Source organism: Dryas octopetala, chromosome 3 (genome assembly GCF_963921425.1).
Source record: "Dryas octopetala chromosome 3, drDryOcto1.1, whole genome shotgun sequence".
Lineage (NCBI taxonomy): Eukaryota > Viridiplantae > Streptophyta > Magnoliopsida > Rosales > Rosaceae > Dryas > Dryas octopetala.
In genome coordinates, this window is record NC_141368.1 from 10,668,783 (window position 1) to 10,687,513 (window position 18,731).

The window sequence follows — 18,731 nt, forward strand, 5'->3', positions numbered from 1 at the left end:
ATAAAAAATGGGCAAGAGGAAGTAACTCAACCCACTAAAGTGCTAACTATTAAATGAAACTATAGAATAAATATAATGCATATGAAAGGATGAACTCAAATAATTTTGGTCCTAAAGTCATATTTGGTCAAACTAATTTTTTCTAGGTGAGACAATCATAATTGTTTGACATTTCAACTTTTGTTTATTTTTTTTAGTTAAGAAAAATAATTCATTGATCATCAAGATGCTATGTGCACACAAGTGTTATCGTTTCCACTAATAAAAAAAGTGTTGTACTTGTTATTCCAACACAAGTTTTTATTTTATGTTTATATAATAATAATCAGCAAACTCATTCATAAAATGATGTCAATTTAGCATTTAAATGAAAATAAATTTTTACTTTTCTTATCTTTCACTTAAAAATTAAGATGATAACCAACTTATTTTTAAGAAAAATATGTTTTATAGAGAATAAATACAAACCATCTAATTATCAATTGTGCCATGTTTGGCACGAGTAAAACTTCCATGCAACATGTGTGTATATATTTGGTGTGCCTATCTCTCTTATTGCGTGTTAAGATAAGAATTTACATGATAAAAGAAATAGATATAAAGAAAATATATACGTGTTAAGTCAATTTTTTCGTTTGACACAAGCATAAGCATCATAACATGTATTTTATCTTTGCTTTGTGACAGATTGATCGACTTGATAAGTTTCATTTTAAAATTTTGATCATTTCGTTTTTTGTTATATGCCCCATGTTGATTTATCTGTTAAGTATATTGTATCAAAATTACACAAAACGAAGTGACACAGCTCTATTGAAAGATTAGTGTCATATATACCTTTTGTACCTTAATCTTATCATAGTTTTACCAAATTTAAGACAGGACAAACACATTATTATTTCAATTGATCTATAATTAATTATCTAATGATTAATTAGTTATTATTTTAGTAATATTTGTATGCATAATATTAATAGAAAATTAGGATTAAATACCAAATATTAATAGTTTTTCAGTAAAGCAGCAATACACTATTTTTTTTAGTTTAGGTACTAACCTAGAGTAAGACATTTTGGATTAGGTCACAAATCAGTTTGTTATACAATTGTGACTGTCGAACAGTTACAGTTGTAATTGTCGAGCAGTCACAGTTGTGACTGTTTAAAATTTATAAAAAATCAAAATTTTTAAGGATTTCATACTTTTGATTTAGGTTTAGCTGTTTAGGGGATTAAATCCTATAACCCAAAGACTAAATATTAAAGTTTAAGCCTTGCAACTATTGAAAAAACAACAAATCAATAAAAAATTTATGACTATTTGACAGTCACAGTTTGATATAACTATATTTTTTTAAGTTGGTACTTAAATTGAAATTTAGTATCTAAAGTGAAATGATATAAATGTTTTGGTAGTTAAAATGAAAAAACATTACAATTTGGTATCTAAAGTCAATGAACCTTAATATTAAAGATGTTTTACAATGGAATCCGTTTTTGTCAAGTTATTAGTGAGGTTTATTCTTAAAACTTTATTTTTTTTATTTACCAAGTGCAAAAATTAACCGACTTGGGCAAATAATTCCATTATTGCATCATCCCAAAAAACATTGTGTGTGTTTTCACGTGTGAGGACTGAGGATAGCCATTTCCCATAAAGTACACTAACGGTTCCACTGCTCTTGCAGTTTGATCCGTCATTTCCACGTGCCACCCTGCGTATCCAATCAGATCTAAGCGTCAGTTACCCCATTCTCACCTCCGGGTGACGCAATACCACCAACCCCACCACCAATCTTAACTCACAAAATCACACTTCAAATTTTTCAGTGGCATTTTCGTTATTTAACACCTCCACATACTAAACCCTCACATTTTCCTTGCCGAAAATGGACAAAAAGCTGGTCACCGTAACAAAAAGGTCAGTTTGGTAAGAGTGTAAGACAGCTTCTGACGAAAAAAACATATATAAATAAAGAAAGCTATTTAGTTTTTCCCCTTATTACACATTTACACTTGAGTACTTGACTTTTTCCTAAATTACCTTACTAGCCATTTACCCAATTTATTTTCTTCAATTTCAAATTTCTTCCCCCGGACGTGAAAATTTTCTTAACTAAATTGTATTTTATCGGGCTTAGCAAAATATTTACCAATACTTTAAAAAAAAGAAATTTATATATTTATGTTGAATTTTCCGTTTTAGCCATTTTTATATTATATTTACCCTCACAGTATCCCTCTCTCTGCTTTCACAATCCGGCAGTTTCTTCATAGAGCTTTTCAGTTTTCATATTTTATTTTCTGAGATAACAAACAGTAATTTTCTCTTAATCATATTATCTATTTATTATATATATATTTTTTACATTTTTTGCTCACTAAGTGAAGTGTGAAGAGTAAGTTGAGTTCTGCAAATGTGTAGTTTGAACTAAGTGTAGACTGTAGAGTAAGAATTTGAACTGACAGGTGAGTTTTGGATTTTGTTTAAACTGGATTTTGAGTTTATATATTTTTTTTTTGTGCTTAAAGTTTTGATCTTTTTGTTTGCTTTGTATTTTCATGCTTTACAGTTTCTGATTAGCTTGTATAATGAGTTATATGTTATAAGATTTGATCTTCAAGAACCATGAAATAAATGAGTTTATCAGACCAAAAAATAAAAAAATAAAACTGAGTTTAAAGTTGGCTTAGACAATAGAAAAACCATGTTTAAAAGTTGAGTTTCACTCTATTTTTTTTTTGTTCACTCCGAAAGAAATTTTATTTTTAAATGCTTTGGGAAGTTTGTTCCGGTTAGAAGTCTTGATCTTTGAATTTTTGAAATAAATGGTTAACCTTTTACATAAAATCTTATCTTTCAGAATCTGTATTTTGAAAGAAATGATAAGTTTTTGGTATTGGGTTCAAAGTTTTAGATGTTTGAGAGATCAAAAAATTCTGAGTTCAAAGCATATTTTATTTCTAGTGTCTGATTTATTTCTAAGTTGAGGAAGATGTTGGGCCTGAAGTCATTTTTCTAGTCAATTCATGAAATTATAGATTTTGACACAGTTCCTTTCTTTTTACTTTGGTGTTTCAGTTGGGTGTTTCTGCTTTAGCTGGTTTTGATATCTAAGGGTTAAAGGAAATATTGACTTATAAGCTTCCCAAATGAACTTTTGGTTTTTGTTTTAATTATTTCTTCTCTTTGTTTCATTTTTCTTAACTTCCATGGGATCTTGTGTTGCAGATGCTGATAGATTTGGAAGTTTAGTGTGTTTGTTGGTGTATGCATGGAAGCAAGAGAAGGGATGAGTACAGGAGTTACAGTGATAGGAGCTGAGGCTCCATCAGCTTATCATGTGGCTCCTAGGACCGAAAATCCAACTCCTGCTGCAGGATCACCTGCGGTAGACCCATCACCGGTGAGTGTGGGATTGGACGGAACTACAGGGAAGAAGAAGCGGGGCAGACCAAGGAAATATGGCGTGGACGGGTCAGTCACAATGGCATTGTCACCAACGCCGATTTCGGCATCTGTTCCGTCAACAGGCAACTTCTCTTCCGGGAAAAGGGGGAGGGGGCGGCAGGGTGGCTCGGAGTACAAGCAGCATAAGAGTATGTCACTGGAGCATTTAGGTGGTGCGTGCTTTTAACCATTTCAGTATTTACTAATGTGAATAATATAACATGTTGTTAGGGTTTGAGAATGATTAATGATATATTTTATTGTAACAAAAGGTGGATAATAGATATGCTATGAGTTTGATATGGAATTTGATGGTTATGATTCGGTTTTGATAAATATTTATAGGTTGTTTCTGTTTTTGATAGTGGAACTGCTTTCAGGCTTAGTATGCTTTTGAATTTTGGACTTGTCCCTTAAAGTAAAGAAATCAAAATTCTCAGTTTGAATAGTTCTTTATAGAAGTCATCCTTTAAAATACTATATGGGACCTTGTTGTAAGATGCTCTTGTTCAAATTTGGAAGCCTAATGCTGGTGCTATGAATAGAGAAGTGGCCCTTGTGAATTGGTGAAAAAAGGTTGGAGAATATTCCTCATGCATGTAGCTAAAATTTGTTATTCTTTTCTTTTCTTGAAGGATATATACTAGATACTCTGAGATGACAGAAATTGAATAAAACATTAGAACTTAGGAAGGCACAAAGATTTTCATAAAGGATGCTCATCCTTATTTACTAAAGGAGTGGTATCAACTTTTTTGAGCATTGATAGATTTATTATAAGTTCTGTTTGTTTATTTATTTACTTTTGCATGCAAATAATTTTGAACAAATTCTAATAATCTAGTTGGTGCTTGTCAAACTTTAACCTCTAGCAGTTCTAATTTAATGCACACAAGACAATGTCATATTGCCTTCCTATCAGGTGTATGACAAACTTTGCTCCATTGTAAAATGTTATTTCTGCTGTGTACATACTGTTAAAATTCTGGTTGTCATGAAGCCTATGTAACAGAAGCATTGTGTTCAGACTTCTGAATTTGTTTCACAGAAACTCTGAGGGTTAGCAACTAATCATGGACCCAATCCATTAAGCATGCTTTTCTTTCTTTTGAATTTCTATGATATATATTTTCTACCTTGTGAGGTATTCTCTTATCCAACAGAAAGTACATTGGTGACCAGCATTACATTATTGCTTATTCTATATAATTTTTCTAATTTCGTTGATATTTTTCTATTTTCAAATCTCGATATTTCTGTTATCCTCAATATGTAATACCTTGTGCACTTGTATGGTTGCCTAAATATGTCATGTTTGTCGCTTCATTAGACCTTTGCTGTGAAGCAAATGCATATATTTGATCAATCCTTATTACTATGGGTTTCTACTTTACATTTTTTTTTTTGCTCAATTTTAGAAATGAGTAATGGCTGAGCAGTTTCAATAAGTACTGGGGAATGACCTGATTATCATCCTATGAGACTTTAATTTAATAAATCTATATTTCTGCTCAACTATCATGCCAACTATTAAATTCTTTATAAATACTTTTTTTTTTCCATTTTGTCTTGCTAACATCCTCTTGGGTGGCTACTGTTCAGGATTAAGAGAATGATTATATTGGATGCGTTCATATATAAGGAATCTTGTGTTCATGAAAATCCATTTCCGTCATATTTTCCTGCAAAATTTTTGGAGCTGAATGATAGCAAATTATCTGTTTAATTTGGATGTTAAATTAATTTTCTTTGATTGTTATTTTGTAGGTGAGTGGAATTCATGCTCCATTGGTACAAATTTTATGCCCCATATCATCAATGTCAATGCTGGTGAGGTATGGTATTTACAAAACTAAAATATAGCATCATTTAAGGATTGTAAAATTTTCTTCCTGATTTGTACTCATTATTGCTGCTGTTCTGGGTTTGCATATTTTGTGGCATAAATAGTTATGCTTTTCCTGTTTCGATGCTGTCTGTCCTTGGCACACAAATTTCACCCTAGTTGATACTTCAAAAATTTACACATTTTTAAAAACCATGACAAGGTTCAGAAAATGTGAGCGTAAATTTTTCTGCATTATTTAAGACATTATAGGTGTGTATGGGTACATTATAGGTGTGTATGGGTCTGCATGTAAATGTCCGCATGTCTTTCAAGATAACTCTCTGTTTCCTTGTTTTACTATTGCATTTGGTATACTCAATGAAGTCGATAATATTGCAATGTCTATTAGAATATAAAACAATTGTTTGCCAACATCTTAATGTTTTAAACTTTTGGGAACAGTGGAAGAAGTTCATCATGGTTTACAGCAGGTGATCTTGAGTTCAAGTCCCTACAATTGCATACCTCCTAATGTATATTGAATTTAATGTATTAGGCTCTCTAGTGCTCTAGAGAGATGTCCACATGTGAGGGAAAGAGTTTAGTATATCAAATAATTGTTGGTTCATCAAGGTCTCAGAGGTTCTATTTGGAAGGAAGGGTTTCGCAAAAGATTTTAGGGCGCTATAGCTCATGGAGTAGACTTAAATTATTTGTATCTTTGATTTCAAATCCTTGCTCAAAGTTGATGACAGCCCAAATAGTGCTTTGGTCTTCTACTCTACGTGACAAGGAGTTGCTTCTGAACAAAATTTTAAAAATACTTTACCCATTATACATAGTAAACAGTTTGTATTAATAGATATGTTTTACGATATTACTTTGTTCTGTGTGTAATGGTCAATATGCAACCTATTCATACTTTTCCTTGATAATTTTATTTATTTCTTAGGCTGTTTCTCTGTATCTCCAACATTAATGATTGCTGTATTATTTTTTTTCCTTGTGTTTAAGGATGTTACAATGAAGGTTATATCATTTTCTCAACAAGGACCTCGAGCTATTTGCATCCTATCTGCAAACGGAGTAATTTCAAATGTTACACTGCGCCAACCTGATTCTTCTGGTGGTACTTTAACATATGAGGTTTGCCACACACATTCAATTTCAAGATATTTTATCATTTGAATAATTTTTACATTTTTCGTTTCTAGGACAGTGAAATTCAGTTGTAAATGTGAGGTAAATTTCCCAAGTCTTATCTCCTGTTGACAACTGTATGCACTCTATGGCACTTTAGCACTATCACCCAGTATGATATTACAATTTATTTTTTCTTGAAAACTGACCTTAATCCAGTGACAAATAATCTTATTGATCCTTATGATAGTTTCGTTTTATAGACTAGTGTGACTAGAAATAGTTTTGAAAGTATGTTTCTGTTTGATTAAATGGTTAGTGATATGGTATTTTGTGTTCACCGGTTCATAGTAGATCATGACTGCCTGTATATATGGAATTATATATATATATATAGTATATCTATAGGATTGGCAATTACTTCATAGTAAGAGCAATCATGTGTGGACATTCATAATCGTGATGGGGCACTACAGTGTGCAATGGGAGTTTAACCTTGTTCTGGTTCTCTAAGATCTATTGTTGTTTTTCTTGTAGGGTCGTTTTGAGATACTTAATTTATCTGGATCGTTTATGCCTACTGAGAGTCAAGGAAATAGGAGCAGGACAGGTGGGATGAGTGTCTCTTTGGCAAGCCCCGATGGTCGTGTTGTCGGGGGAGGTGTTGCTGGACTCCTAGTAGCTGCCAGTCCTGTGCAGGTGAGGCTTTTCTCATATAAGCATTTTTTACTTTTTGGGGATGTGTGCATATTTTTGTGTGTGCCTATTGTGGGAAGGAGGTGGTACTTTTTGGTTTGTACTCTACATTGATTTTCTCTTTTGATTTTTTATAATTTATTTATTATTTTTCCCCTTAAGGTCTATAGCACAAAAGGCATGTTTGATAGGAGCTCTTAGGGTAAATTGTAAAAATAACCATAGTTTGGCCTGCCAAAAATGGCAGATTTCAAGTTATCAGTTACTGTAATTAGAAGCTTTGACATATAGCTTTGCTTGGTAAATGTAAACCATACCCAGGAACGCTTTTCTTACCTTTCTATCTCTGAGGGTATCTCAGGTTGTGGTAGGCAGCTTTCTACCGAGCAACCAGCAGGAGCAGAAAGTAAAGAAGTCGAAGCCCGAGTCTACACCAACTCCTGTAACTCCAGCCGCCGCCATGGCTTCTACTGCACATGTTTCCACTGCTGAAAAAGAGGATGGCATGGGTGGACATGGGCACCAAAATACTGGTGTCCCAAAACCAAACCTTGGTTCATCCTCTCCCTTCCGACGTGAAAACTGGACCACCATGCACTCCATGCAAGACTCGAGAAACTCAGCAACCGATATCAATATATCCTTGCCCGGCGGTTAATTTGACAAAGCTGCATTCAAGCATTGAAAAATCTCTTGCTGACATACATTGATCCTTGATATTGTTCTACAATGTACTGAGTCTCACCTTTCCTATCTCAGATTGTCTTTAAACTTATCAACTATTGTCATAGGTTGAAGTAGGGCCACAGTTGATCCTAGGTTTATACATCTTATGATCTGGTAGGACATCTGATTTGTATTTGTAGGCTAATTAATTAGGTTTCTGCAGCTGCCGTAAGCAGGATTTATGGATGTAATGAGGTCCCATTCGCCTATTAATGACTGAGTTTATTTAATTATTGGTGATGGTTTTTCTTGAACTTTTATTAGTCCATGGACCATAGGCAGTTCATCTAGCAATCCTTGCAAGATTTTAATGCACAGATAAATACCATTCTTTTTTGGGTACAGCAGGTAAATACCATTTTAAACTCTATTCAACATTGACATATAAATTTATATATATATTTTTTTTACAATCTAATCAATATTGTTATATTTCATAAACTTTGGTTTCATTTTAGCCCAAGTTCTTTAGTTAATCTATTAGATTCCATGTCATGGTCTTCTCCTGATTGATTATAGAATTTATAACCCTAATATGGAAGTGGAATTGGAAAGTTCTCACTTCTCAGCACATAATTTGGGCCTTTTGAGCTTTTATAGTTTTTTGGCTTTTTTTCGAGTCACCTATCAGAATTATGATCTAGTTTGCATTTCACCATTCAAATTAAAAATTGAATAAATCTGCTACTTGAATTTAAAAATATTTGCAATGTCATGCCTCCATTCAATTTTGTCATTTTTAAGGGATTTTTTTGTCATTCCAAGCCTAATCTTCATCTTCACCACCACCATCAATCTTTAGCCACCTCTCTCTCTCCTCCTTTCGGAATCGAAGACGGTAGCAATATAGAACCCGTATTAGGGTTTAGATCCAGACTCAAAATCTAGTCCTAGAAGATGAGAATGTTGGAGGAGTCGAGGAGAGCTTCTTGGATCCACCGCGTTTCCAAGAAAAAGAAGGGTTTGATGTGGAGGTAGAAAGGGAGAGAGAGAGAGAGAGAGAGAGAGAGAGAGAGAGAGAGAGAGAGAGAGAGAGAGAGAGAGAGAGAGAGAGAGCTTGGGGTGGCCGGAGATGGGGATTAGGTTTGGAATGACAAAAAAATTCTCGAAAAATGATGGAAAAGCTGACAGAATTGGATAGAAGCGTAACATTGCAAATTTTTTTAAATTCATGTAGCAAATTGATTCAATTTTTAATTTGAATGGTAAAGTGTAAACTAAGTCATAAATCATAATCCAAGTGAGTGACTTGTAATAAAGGCTAATGTTTTTTGGTCAAAAGTTTTTATTCAAATAGGGCTTTATAAGCTTTCTCTCTCTTTGGCTTTCAAATTTTTAGAATTTCTAATCTGATGTGCAATTGGAATAAGGGGCTTCTAAATGTAACCCTTATTTTTTTTTTACTCGACACCTCCCTCCCACCCACCTTGCCGGCGACCCCCTCCCTCCTCTCTCTCTCTCTGGCCTGGAACAAGGGGGGGCCGGCTATCTTGTCAGCCTCTAGATCGGAGGTCTGGATGTAGTGATGAATTTTTTAAAATTATTTGTTAGTCAGTGATAGGAACTTTTGATTGTAAATAGCAACACTCATTAATATTTCTATTATAAAAGGAAGTCATTCTTTATACTTTATAGAATCCTCCTGGACTAAAGTGACTTAATTAACCAACCGTTGTAATCCTTTCTCATGCAACTGCCTTGCTGATTTCATTTGCTTCTAGTAACCAAGAACCTGGCATGATCAATGAAGCTTCCTAGTCTTAATAAGGACCATCTTGGGTGTGGATTGTGGAAAATATTAATTGACATATAAATAGCTATGGGAAATGAATTTTAATAAGAAGAACTTTAAAAATCAACTTTTTAAAAAAGTTGCTCTTAAGTTTGTGGACCCTACATGGTTGCCTTGTGACTTAGGAGGATGAGGCACAACCGACCTTCAACCAAAATGCACAACAATTCTACTTAGGATATTATTGTTTTTAGGTTGTAAAGTGAGGATCAGTTTCCAAGTCATATACCAATTGAACTGTTGAAGTATCACTAGATAAGCTAGTTAGGGCCTAGCTAGGAAACTTCCAAGTGTTTTCACTAACTATATGGATAATGCATATATGTTGGAAAGCTACTTTCCTAGCCGACCAAAGCCTTGTTGGTCTCCTCCATCCCTAAAAAGCAGTCTGTGTTCTTTGTCCCAAAAAACACTAGAAGAATTTTTATTTTATCAAGTATATGTATGACTGATAACTTTGGTTTACAAATAAAGTGAACTTAGTCTCCAGTTTTTAGTTAATAATATATGTAGATCAACCTAAACACCATAGAATTAATAAACGATCGAGACGATCCGTTAACACAAATTATCACTTCTATCCAGAGGAAGCCCCTATCTTTCAAATTGATTAGCTGCAGTAATCTATCTTATTGCATGTAAATATAAACAAAGACTTTAACTAAATTAACCAGATTAGGTACTCTATAATATCTATTAATTTTATATATCATCTAAAATCACATCTTTTGCTTAAAGTTTATACTCTCTTAATTAATTTATTTTCCTTACATAAAGTCGTGGACCAATCTTGATCCAACTTCTTTTACAGATCACCACCAAACACTAAAGAGGGACTGAGGGAGCAATGGAGCATGCATATTGCTTTCTCTAATTCTCTGAATAATATTATTTTACTTTTATATTTTATTTTATATTGCTTATATACTTTTCTTAGCTTCATCTTAGCCTAGAAAACAAGGAAGCTCAGAAATTTCTCTGTAATTCACACTAAAACTTAGCCTTACCGACAAAGGCATGGTTATGTATATACTGTATACATAATAATAATAATACTAGAAACATCAATTATTTTAATTTAATTTTAGTCAAAAAGTGACTAAAATCAATGAGGTTTAATTTCAATTCAAATTTGCAAGTAACAATTCATCCACAGATTTTCCACACACTCAACCGTTCTAATTAATCCACAGGACCACAACCTCTTTTCCAATCTTGATCTTCTTCCCTTCACTAATACCACAAGTTCTAAGGTTTGCCAAAACGAAGAGGACTTATTAGTATTGTTCTTTACTTCTTTTCTCTAGTTTTCTCCCTATAATTTTAAGAGGATGTCAAAATTAACGTGTAGATTAATTTTTTCTTGAGATGACACCTTTTGGAGACGGATGTGCATGGAATGTTGTAGATGAAAACCCCAGAGAAACTCCCATTCACCAAGAAAAAAAAAAACCAAAGAAAAGAAAAATGTGATGATGATGGAAATTTAATCCTTAGAAGCTTTAGATTGATCTGATGGTTTTAGCTTTTTTGTTATTTGGGGGTTCGTTTGGTTTTGTTTGTTGTTTTGATTTCTGTCTTGCTGTTTTGGTTTGTTTCTTGTACTGTTCTTTGCCTTTGTGGCTGTTTTAATGGAACCCAAATAAATCCTTAAAAGCTTAGGTAGGTTAGATGATTAGGAAGATCAGGAGAGGATCCAATAAATTAATAATTTAATTAAAATCTTAATAAAACTATGAATTACAACCATTAAATTTATGATGGGTAAGATAGTCTTTCAATAAACAAAATTATAATTTAATATTTAAATGTAGAAAAAATTACAGATTTGGTCAACTTATTTTATATCTAGTTCAATTTTGGTCTACGATCTTTCTTAAGTTCTGTTTTGGTCTATTAATTATTATACTTGTTCAATAAAGGTTCAGTCCAAAATTTAAGTTTTGGAATTTATGATTTTAAATCCTTTGGGTTGTGTTTTCTTTATTATAATTGAAGTATAAGTTATATTTCATCATTTCTTAATCATAGGAACCAATTTAGAGTATTAGAATCGAAAAGAATTGAAGTTGGATGAAGTTTGAAAAATTTGAAAATTTTCTAAGAAAAATTAGTTGTTTCAAGTACCCGATTTTGGAGGTAATTATCTTGAGTTTTAGAACTTCAATTTAAATGATCTTTATATGGTTGTACAGAGGAAATGCATATCTTTAAAACAAATATATGTTTGCTGAATTTGGGTGAAATTTAATAGGATAAAATGTAAGCCAAATTTGAGAAAACAAATCTGAATCTTTATTGAACAATTGAAACAATTAGTAGATCAAACATAACTTAAAAAATATTGTGTACAAAAATTGAACTATGTATAAAATAAGTGCACTAAATCTATAATTTCTTCTTAAAATATATAATCACCAACAAATTAAATAGTATTGTATAACAGTTTATTTTGCCACATAAAATTGACGCACAAATTAAGACCTCAAATCTTTTCCCTAAAAGTTATCTGATCAATTGAGATCATAGTTGTACGTCGATGCCTCTGATATTACTCTCTAGTCTATGTAGACTGACATGTGTACATGCAAATTTACAAATTAATAGAATTTCCACACAATACTTCCAGAAGTAGACTTTTGCAAAATTTCTCAGAAATTCACCATATTATTTAATTAGAAACTTCTCAACTGGGCTATAAAAGAAAACCTCAAAAGTAATATTCTCCTTCATATATGAAGAGGGTAAACGTGCAAAGAACACACCATTCTTGGCTATACAAGGGCATGAAGGTGGTTTCAGTGCCTGTACTTGTTTTTCTAATTTTGTGCCTAGCAACCCCTCTTATTGTCTTGACTTCCTTCTATCTGTCTTTCTCAGTCTCTAAACACCACAACCTTCTCCTCTCCACCTACGAATTCATCGTGGTGGCCAAGTCAAATCGCGTGGCGGTGTTCTTCATGTTCAATGTGATCATTATCACAATTGTGCTTGGGAGTTTCAGGCCTTACTCCAAATTAGAAGACCTTGAATGGCATGAAGTGAAAAAGGATGCAATAGAAAAAGAAGCATTTATATATTGTGATTATTATTGTAGTGATTGTGAAGATGGCAATGATTATGGCTCTGATGGTTATGATGAAGATAATGATGATGATGGTAGTGAGGATGATATTAATAGTGAAGAGTTTTATGGTGAAGAGAATGATAATGGTGACTTGGAGAGAAGAACTGAGGATTTCATAGCCAAGGTCACAAGGAAATGGAGAGAGGAGTTGGTTCATGAGAAGCTTATGTACCTGGCTGCTGCAGCTAGAGACTCATCACAATCATCTAGCTCAATGTGAAATTATATATTTTGTATGTCTTTGTTGTAAATATTGGGGTTTTTCATCTTTAATTTTTCTCCACCTTGATCTTCTAAATACTTTTGGGTTGTATATGATGAAGATTGGGGATTAATTAGTCTCTAGAGATCTTAATAGTTCTGGTTTTTTTTTTTTAAGGACACTGTTGGGACTCAATTGATGATGTGTAACTGTGTAAGCATATAATACATATATACATAGTTGCTGTATTATATATATATCATGCTGAAGAATGATAAAACGTTAGAATATGTACGTGTCAAACTCCTAGCTATATAGCCTATATAATAATTTTGTTTTCTATTTTGGAAAGTAATTCTTATGAGAAAAATTTATGTTGGAAACTTCTTCAGGTGAGCATTACTTTAAATAAGAAAGGTACTCCCATTCTTAATTGAATTAGGCTTTCACTAAGATTTTTTTCTTCTTTTAATTTAGGAAATGGAATGGTTGACATATCTTAATCTTAACCCTTATCCCAATTTTGAAGCTAATTGTTTAATTATATAAAGACTATTAGCCAATTGTTAATTACTGTTAATTAATTTGGATCCACTTGCAATAAAAAAAGTCACTTAATAAGAGCGGTTTGAATGATTCACTTAGAAGGATCGTAAAATTGCTCAATGCATACAAGTTTGATCTCTCTTCTTTCTAAATAAAAAAAAATCACATTAATAAGGAATTGACATGTGCTCATGTAAGTAGATATTAGAATAAACAGAACAGTAGTGCTAGATATACCACATTTTTATACCATAATTTTATACCACCTTATGTGGCAACTTACATGGCATTCATACATTGGATACTAAAAAATAAAAATAAAAACCCAAAATAAAAAAGAAAAACTCTGTCCAATAAAGTAATGACACGTGAGATGGTATAAGAATGTGGTATAAGAAATGTGGTAAGTATAGCATTATTCTAAACCGAATAATACCAGATAAGTAATTATTGATCTAGTAATATTTATTTTTCACTAATTTTCTCTCCTATTAGAAAAATAGAAGGAAACGAGGAAAATGATTCTTTCTTTTCACTCCATAACTAAACATGACGTTAGTAGGAGAGAAATATAATACTAAGGAAAAGCTGGGGGACCACCTTGAATTTCCAAGCTGCTAGCATATACATGCTGAGGTGTGATGTTTCGCAATTACTACTAAGTCAGCATATCATCATGGTACGTGTCAGCAGATCATGATGAAGGAGGTTGTATATTTCCTATTAATAAATATATATATATATGTCAATCTCTATCAATTAAACTGAATGCATATTGTCATAAAATAAGCAAAGTTCTATATATTTTACTTATTCATTATTTCTGATGCCTCGGAAGCCAAATACAGTCAATGATACATGAATAGAAGACACCTAAAATACTTATTTTTAGAAGCATGGATTGTGGAGCCTAAGCTTGATGTTCTTTTTTTTTTTTTTTCAAAAGAAAAAAATTCTTCAAGAATATTTAAGAATAAAATATATGTGAATAGTCTAAATTATTTAAGAATAATTTAAGAATAATATCTGTAAATAGTCTAACATGAATCAAAATCGTTTAATAAAACTATATTTGAATACAAAATTTGACTGTTTAGCGACATAACATGTGAAGACGAGCTCACTTTTTAATGAAATGTTGTAATAAATTTTACTTATCCGTTTGAATTGTAATGCCACTATACAAATTTACAACCACATAAAAGAAGGTCAAATCTTCGTATTTATTATTTTTGTGGACTATCACCAACTTACCAACTTACCAACCTATTTCTTGTTTTTTTGGGTGACTACTAATTTGGTGTTTCTCATGACTACTAATCTACTCTAGACTGGCATTCATGTTAACTACCATTTTGTTCCAACCAAACCAAGTCGTCCTTGAGATGTCAATGAAATTAATTACATGTGCCTTTAGATTCACATTTCAGCCTCAGTCCAAATGTCCAATATAATGGCTGATTTCCCATTTCCATACCTGTCTTTGTCAAATTATTATTATTTTTTTGGGTTGATAATAGCTCTCAAATATAAGCACTATGAGAGTTTGGGATAGACTCGTTTACCCAACATAAATTTAGTCATGGTGGGTATATGATCAGTTTTAAAAGACTCAAGTTAGACAATCATTGGGTTCTTAAATTTATTCTAAACTTTTTTTTTTTTTTTTAAGTACTTACCAAAGAGAACAATCATGTGAATGAACATAAAGGATCAAATGATCCTATTTTTATAATTCGCCTTTCGTATTCTTAAAAATTTCAAAACTAGTTTTAAGTCCACTTCCAAATTCCATAGATGAGATTCTCTTCTGTTTTGCTTGGGCAAATTTTGGGGCAGCAAGAAAAAAAGTGCCAATTTCCAAAATCATCATGTCATTAATCTCATCATTTCTTTTGGGAAAGACATTAATCTCATCCTTAATTCACAAATTTGTGTTTAGAATCACAGTATCATTTAATAATTAATATCATCCAGGACTCTAACCTGCCAAACTGCCAAACAGCTTGCTGAACTGTACCCACAAAGTGACAAAACAGACCAAAATGTCATTAAATTAAAATTGACTGTTACTTTCTCCCCATGTCCAGATCAACTTGGCAAGTGTAGTCATCCAAAGGTCAACCAAGCCTTTTTGCATTTTGTGATTGTAGACAAAGTGACTAAAGTCGGTCAAAATTCAGGTACAAGTACAACAACTCGTTCATATTAGAGAAACGTCCGACCGACAGTAGAGTTTTTGACTATTATGTTGTTGTGGCGTGAACTATTTTGTTCTAATAGAATTATATAAAGAGTGCTGCTATTTGCACACCTTTTTTTTTCTTTTTGCACACCCTTTTATAAAAAAATAAAAAAAAATAAAAAAAAAGACACACTTACCCTCACCCAACACACCCCAACTCCATTTTTTCTCTTTTGCACACCCCATCAACAGACAAAAAAAAACACACACACCCAGCCACACACACCCCCCTTCATCTCCCTCACCCGACCACACCCACCCACCCACGCAGCCCTCTGTTTTTTTTTCCTTCCAAGCCCGGCAGCCCCTTTCTCCTTTCCACTCGCCCAATCACCACCGCGCGCAGCACCACCTTCCTCGCAGCACCAGCACCGCGCGCCACCACTAACCACCATCTTCCTTTCTCTCCGCATGCACCATCACCACAGCACCCCCAAAACAGCCACCACAACCAGCCCGGAAGCCCCCTCCTCGGCTCCTCCATCTCTCTCTCTCTCTCCTTCCCTCTCTCCTCTCTCCCTTCTCTCTTCCCTCCCTTTCTCTGTCGCTGCGGTTGGTTCGGTAGACAACCACCGAACGAAACTAATGGTTTCGGCAAATGACTGCCGAACGAAACTAACAGCTTCGACTGACGGCTACCGAACGAACCCGCCGGTTTCGGCGGATGACTACCGAACGGCCTGCGCGCGAGGATGGTCCGGTGGTGGTACTGCTGCGAGCAGGGTGGTGCAGAAGGTGCTGCGCGGGTGTGTTAACAGAGAAAGAGAGAGAGGGAAGGAGAGAGAGTGGGGCCGGGGCTGGGTGGAGGGGAGAAAGGAGGTCGGGCTGGGTTGGGCGCTGCGCGCGGTGGCTGGAGGGCTGGGGTGGTCGGGGCTGGGTTGGGCGCGGGGAGGGTGGTGCAGCAGGGAGGAGAGAGAGGGGTGGTGCATGGTGGTGGGCACGGGGAGAGTGGTGCAGCAGGGTGGTGGGCGCACGGTGGTGGTGCTGCGCGCGGGGAGGGTGGTGCAGCAGGGTGGTGGGCGCAAGGTGGTGGTGCTGCGCGCGGGGAGGGTAGTGCAGCATGGTGGTGGGCGCGGGGAGGTTGGTGCAGCAGGGTGGTGGGCGGCGCACGGTGGTGGTGCTGCGCGAGGGTGGTGCAGCATGGTGGAGAGGTGGGGAGGGGGTGTGTACGGGGGGGGGGGGAAGATGAGGATGGGGTGTGTGAGTTTTGGGTGTGTGTGTGTGTGTGTTTTTTTTTTCTGTTTAGGGAGGGTGTGCAAAAAGAAAAATGGATGGGGGTGTGTGGGTGAGGGAAGGGCCAAATGGTCTTTTCTCTTGAGTTTTTTTTTTTTTTTTTTCAAGAAAGGGTGTGCAAAGAGAAATTTAGGGTGTGCAAATAGCAGCACTCTATATAAATTGAGGAAAGCTAGGTCCTTCCTCCGATGTGGATTTTCTTTTATTTTCTCGTTCCGTAATATAGTCTTACGATCATAATCCTTCATTTATAAAGCACTCTTTAAAAATTCTCTATAAAAAATTAATTAAATTAAAAATTATTTTATTATCTACCAGTTATAAAATAAATAGATAATATTGATAACAATTAAATAACTTTAATTAAAAATATAGTCAACTTATCTCTATTGATCACATATTTTTATTTTTTTTGTTCTCTCTCTCTCTCTCTCTCTCTCTCTCTCTCTCTCTCTCTCCTCTCTGTTAGGGGTGGGCATGAGACAGGATGAGTCGGGATTGACCTCATTCTGTTCCCAAGACCGGAATATTTGATCGGGATGAGATGATCATTTTTAGAAATGGTATCATGTCAAACTCATATCATATGGTTTAGGATGGGTCGGTACCGACTTTGGTACCATTTGCAAAACATCAGTGGGCTAGGCTTTCCAGCCTCTATTTGCTACAGCTGGTGGTCAACCGGCAAGGGAAAGGGACGAGAAGTGATGGCTAGTGGGAGGGAGTCACTCCGGTGGCCTTGGGTCACTGGGAAAGTGGCCGGACGACGAGATGGGTGGCTGGGCTAGGTCGCGCGTGGGCTTGAGGTGGATGGGTGGCTCGGGTTTGAGGTGGCTGAGTAGCCGGCCTGGTGCTGGTCGCGAGAGAGAGAGAGAGAGAGAGAGAGAGAGAGAGAGAGAGAGAGAGAGAGAGGAGCAAGGTGTCGGGGAGAGAGAAAGAGTAAGTGAGAAGGAAGAGAGAAGGAAAGAAAGTAAGGGTCTGGGGGGTGTCACGAGTTGAAGAGAAAAAGAAAGTTTTAAATTTTAAAATTTAAAATAATAAATAAAATGTTGGAGAGAAAGAGAAAGAAAATGTTAAAATTTAAATAATAAATAAAATATATTCCGGGACGGTACGAGACGAGATAGTTTTTAAACATCAGAACTGTTTTCATCCCATTAGAAACGAGACGAGACGAGATCAGGATGGGATGTGGGAAAAATTTTTTGGAACAGAACTGACGGGACGAAACGACACATAATGAGACAGTTTCTATATTTTCGGTCTTAATGCCCACCCCTACTCTCTATCCCTTCTCTTGACAATTTGGCGATTTCACCAAAGAGTCCGAGTTTGACTTCGTCACCCTCACTGTCGACATCGAGCAACCATAACCATGGTGCTCCAAATTTTGGGCAAAGGAATATGGACTTGAAGTTTCCAATAGTTTTGGCATGTAAAATAAAGCACAATCTTTAAAGTGCGACCAAAAAAATAAGGAAAAAAGCACTTCTGGTCCTTGTGTTTTACCTCAAAACATATTTGGTCATTGTGGTTTCAAAACTCTGCATTTGGTGTGTTTTATTTTGTTTGCAATTTTAAGACATTTTATAACCAAAATAAATTTTTTTTGGCCAATGAAACACTCAGGCAAAAGCCTCCAACGCAATATGCATCCAGGTTCTTACATCTATACAAGTAGCTTAGTTAAATTTCTTAATTATCCACAGCCTCAAATTCACTGCCCTTTAATGGATATAAAATGCC

At 34.8% G+C, this 18,731-nt stretch overlaps 1 protein-coding gene across 3 annotated transcripts; it reads left to right on the plus strand.

The window, feature by feature from the left end:
• The first annotated feature begins 2,204 nt into the window (after positions 1 to 2,204).
• Positions 2,205 to 8,094, plus strand: LOC147290779 (AT-hook motif nuclear-localized protein 7-like). Of its 3 annotated transcripts, none has more exons than XM_086236403.1 (6): positions 2,205 to 2,318; positions 3,232 to 3,623; positions 5,218 to 5,285; positions 6,293 to 6,424; positions 6,956 to 7,117; positions 7,476 to 8,094. In XM_086236403.1, the coding sequence occupies exons 2-6, from the start codon at positions 3,275 to 3,277 to the stop codon at positions 7,770 to 7,772; spliced, it is 1,008 nt and encodes a 335-aa protein (XP_086092529.1). In that variant the 5' UTR covers positions 2,205 to 2,318; positions 3,232 to 3,274; the 3' UTR covers positions 7,773 to 8,094. The 3 variants fall into 3 exon arrangements, with proteins under 3 accessions (XP_086092529.1, XP_086092528.1, XP_086092530.1); XM_086236402.1 differs by having other exon boundaries at positions 2,241 to 2,468; XM_086236404.1 differs by having other exon boundaries at positions 2,241 to 2,468; positions 3,232 to 3,599.
• The last annotated feature ends 10,637 nt before the right edge of the window (positions 8,095 to 18,731 follow it).

What these genes read in the sequence shown, in the direction of transcription:
- LOC147290779 (XM_086236403.1), top strand. Translation starts at nt 3,275, where the DNA reads ATGGAAGCAAGAGAAGGGATGAGTACAGGAGTTACAGTGATAGGAGCT. An exon ending in TCAATGTCAATGCTGGTGAG is followed by an intron (nt 5,286 to 6,292) that starts GTATGGTATTTA and finishes CTTGTGTTTAAG; the next exon opens with GATGTTACAATGAAGGTTAT. An exon ending in GTGGTACTTTAACATATGAG is followed by an intron (nt 6,425 to 6,955) that starts GTTTGCCACACA and finishes TTTTTCTTGTAG; the next exon opens with GGTCGTTTTGAGATACTTAA.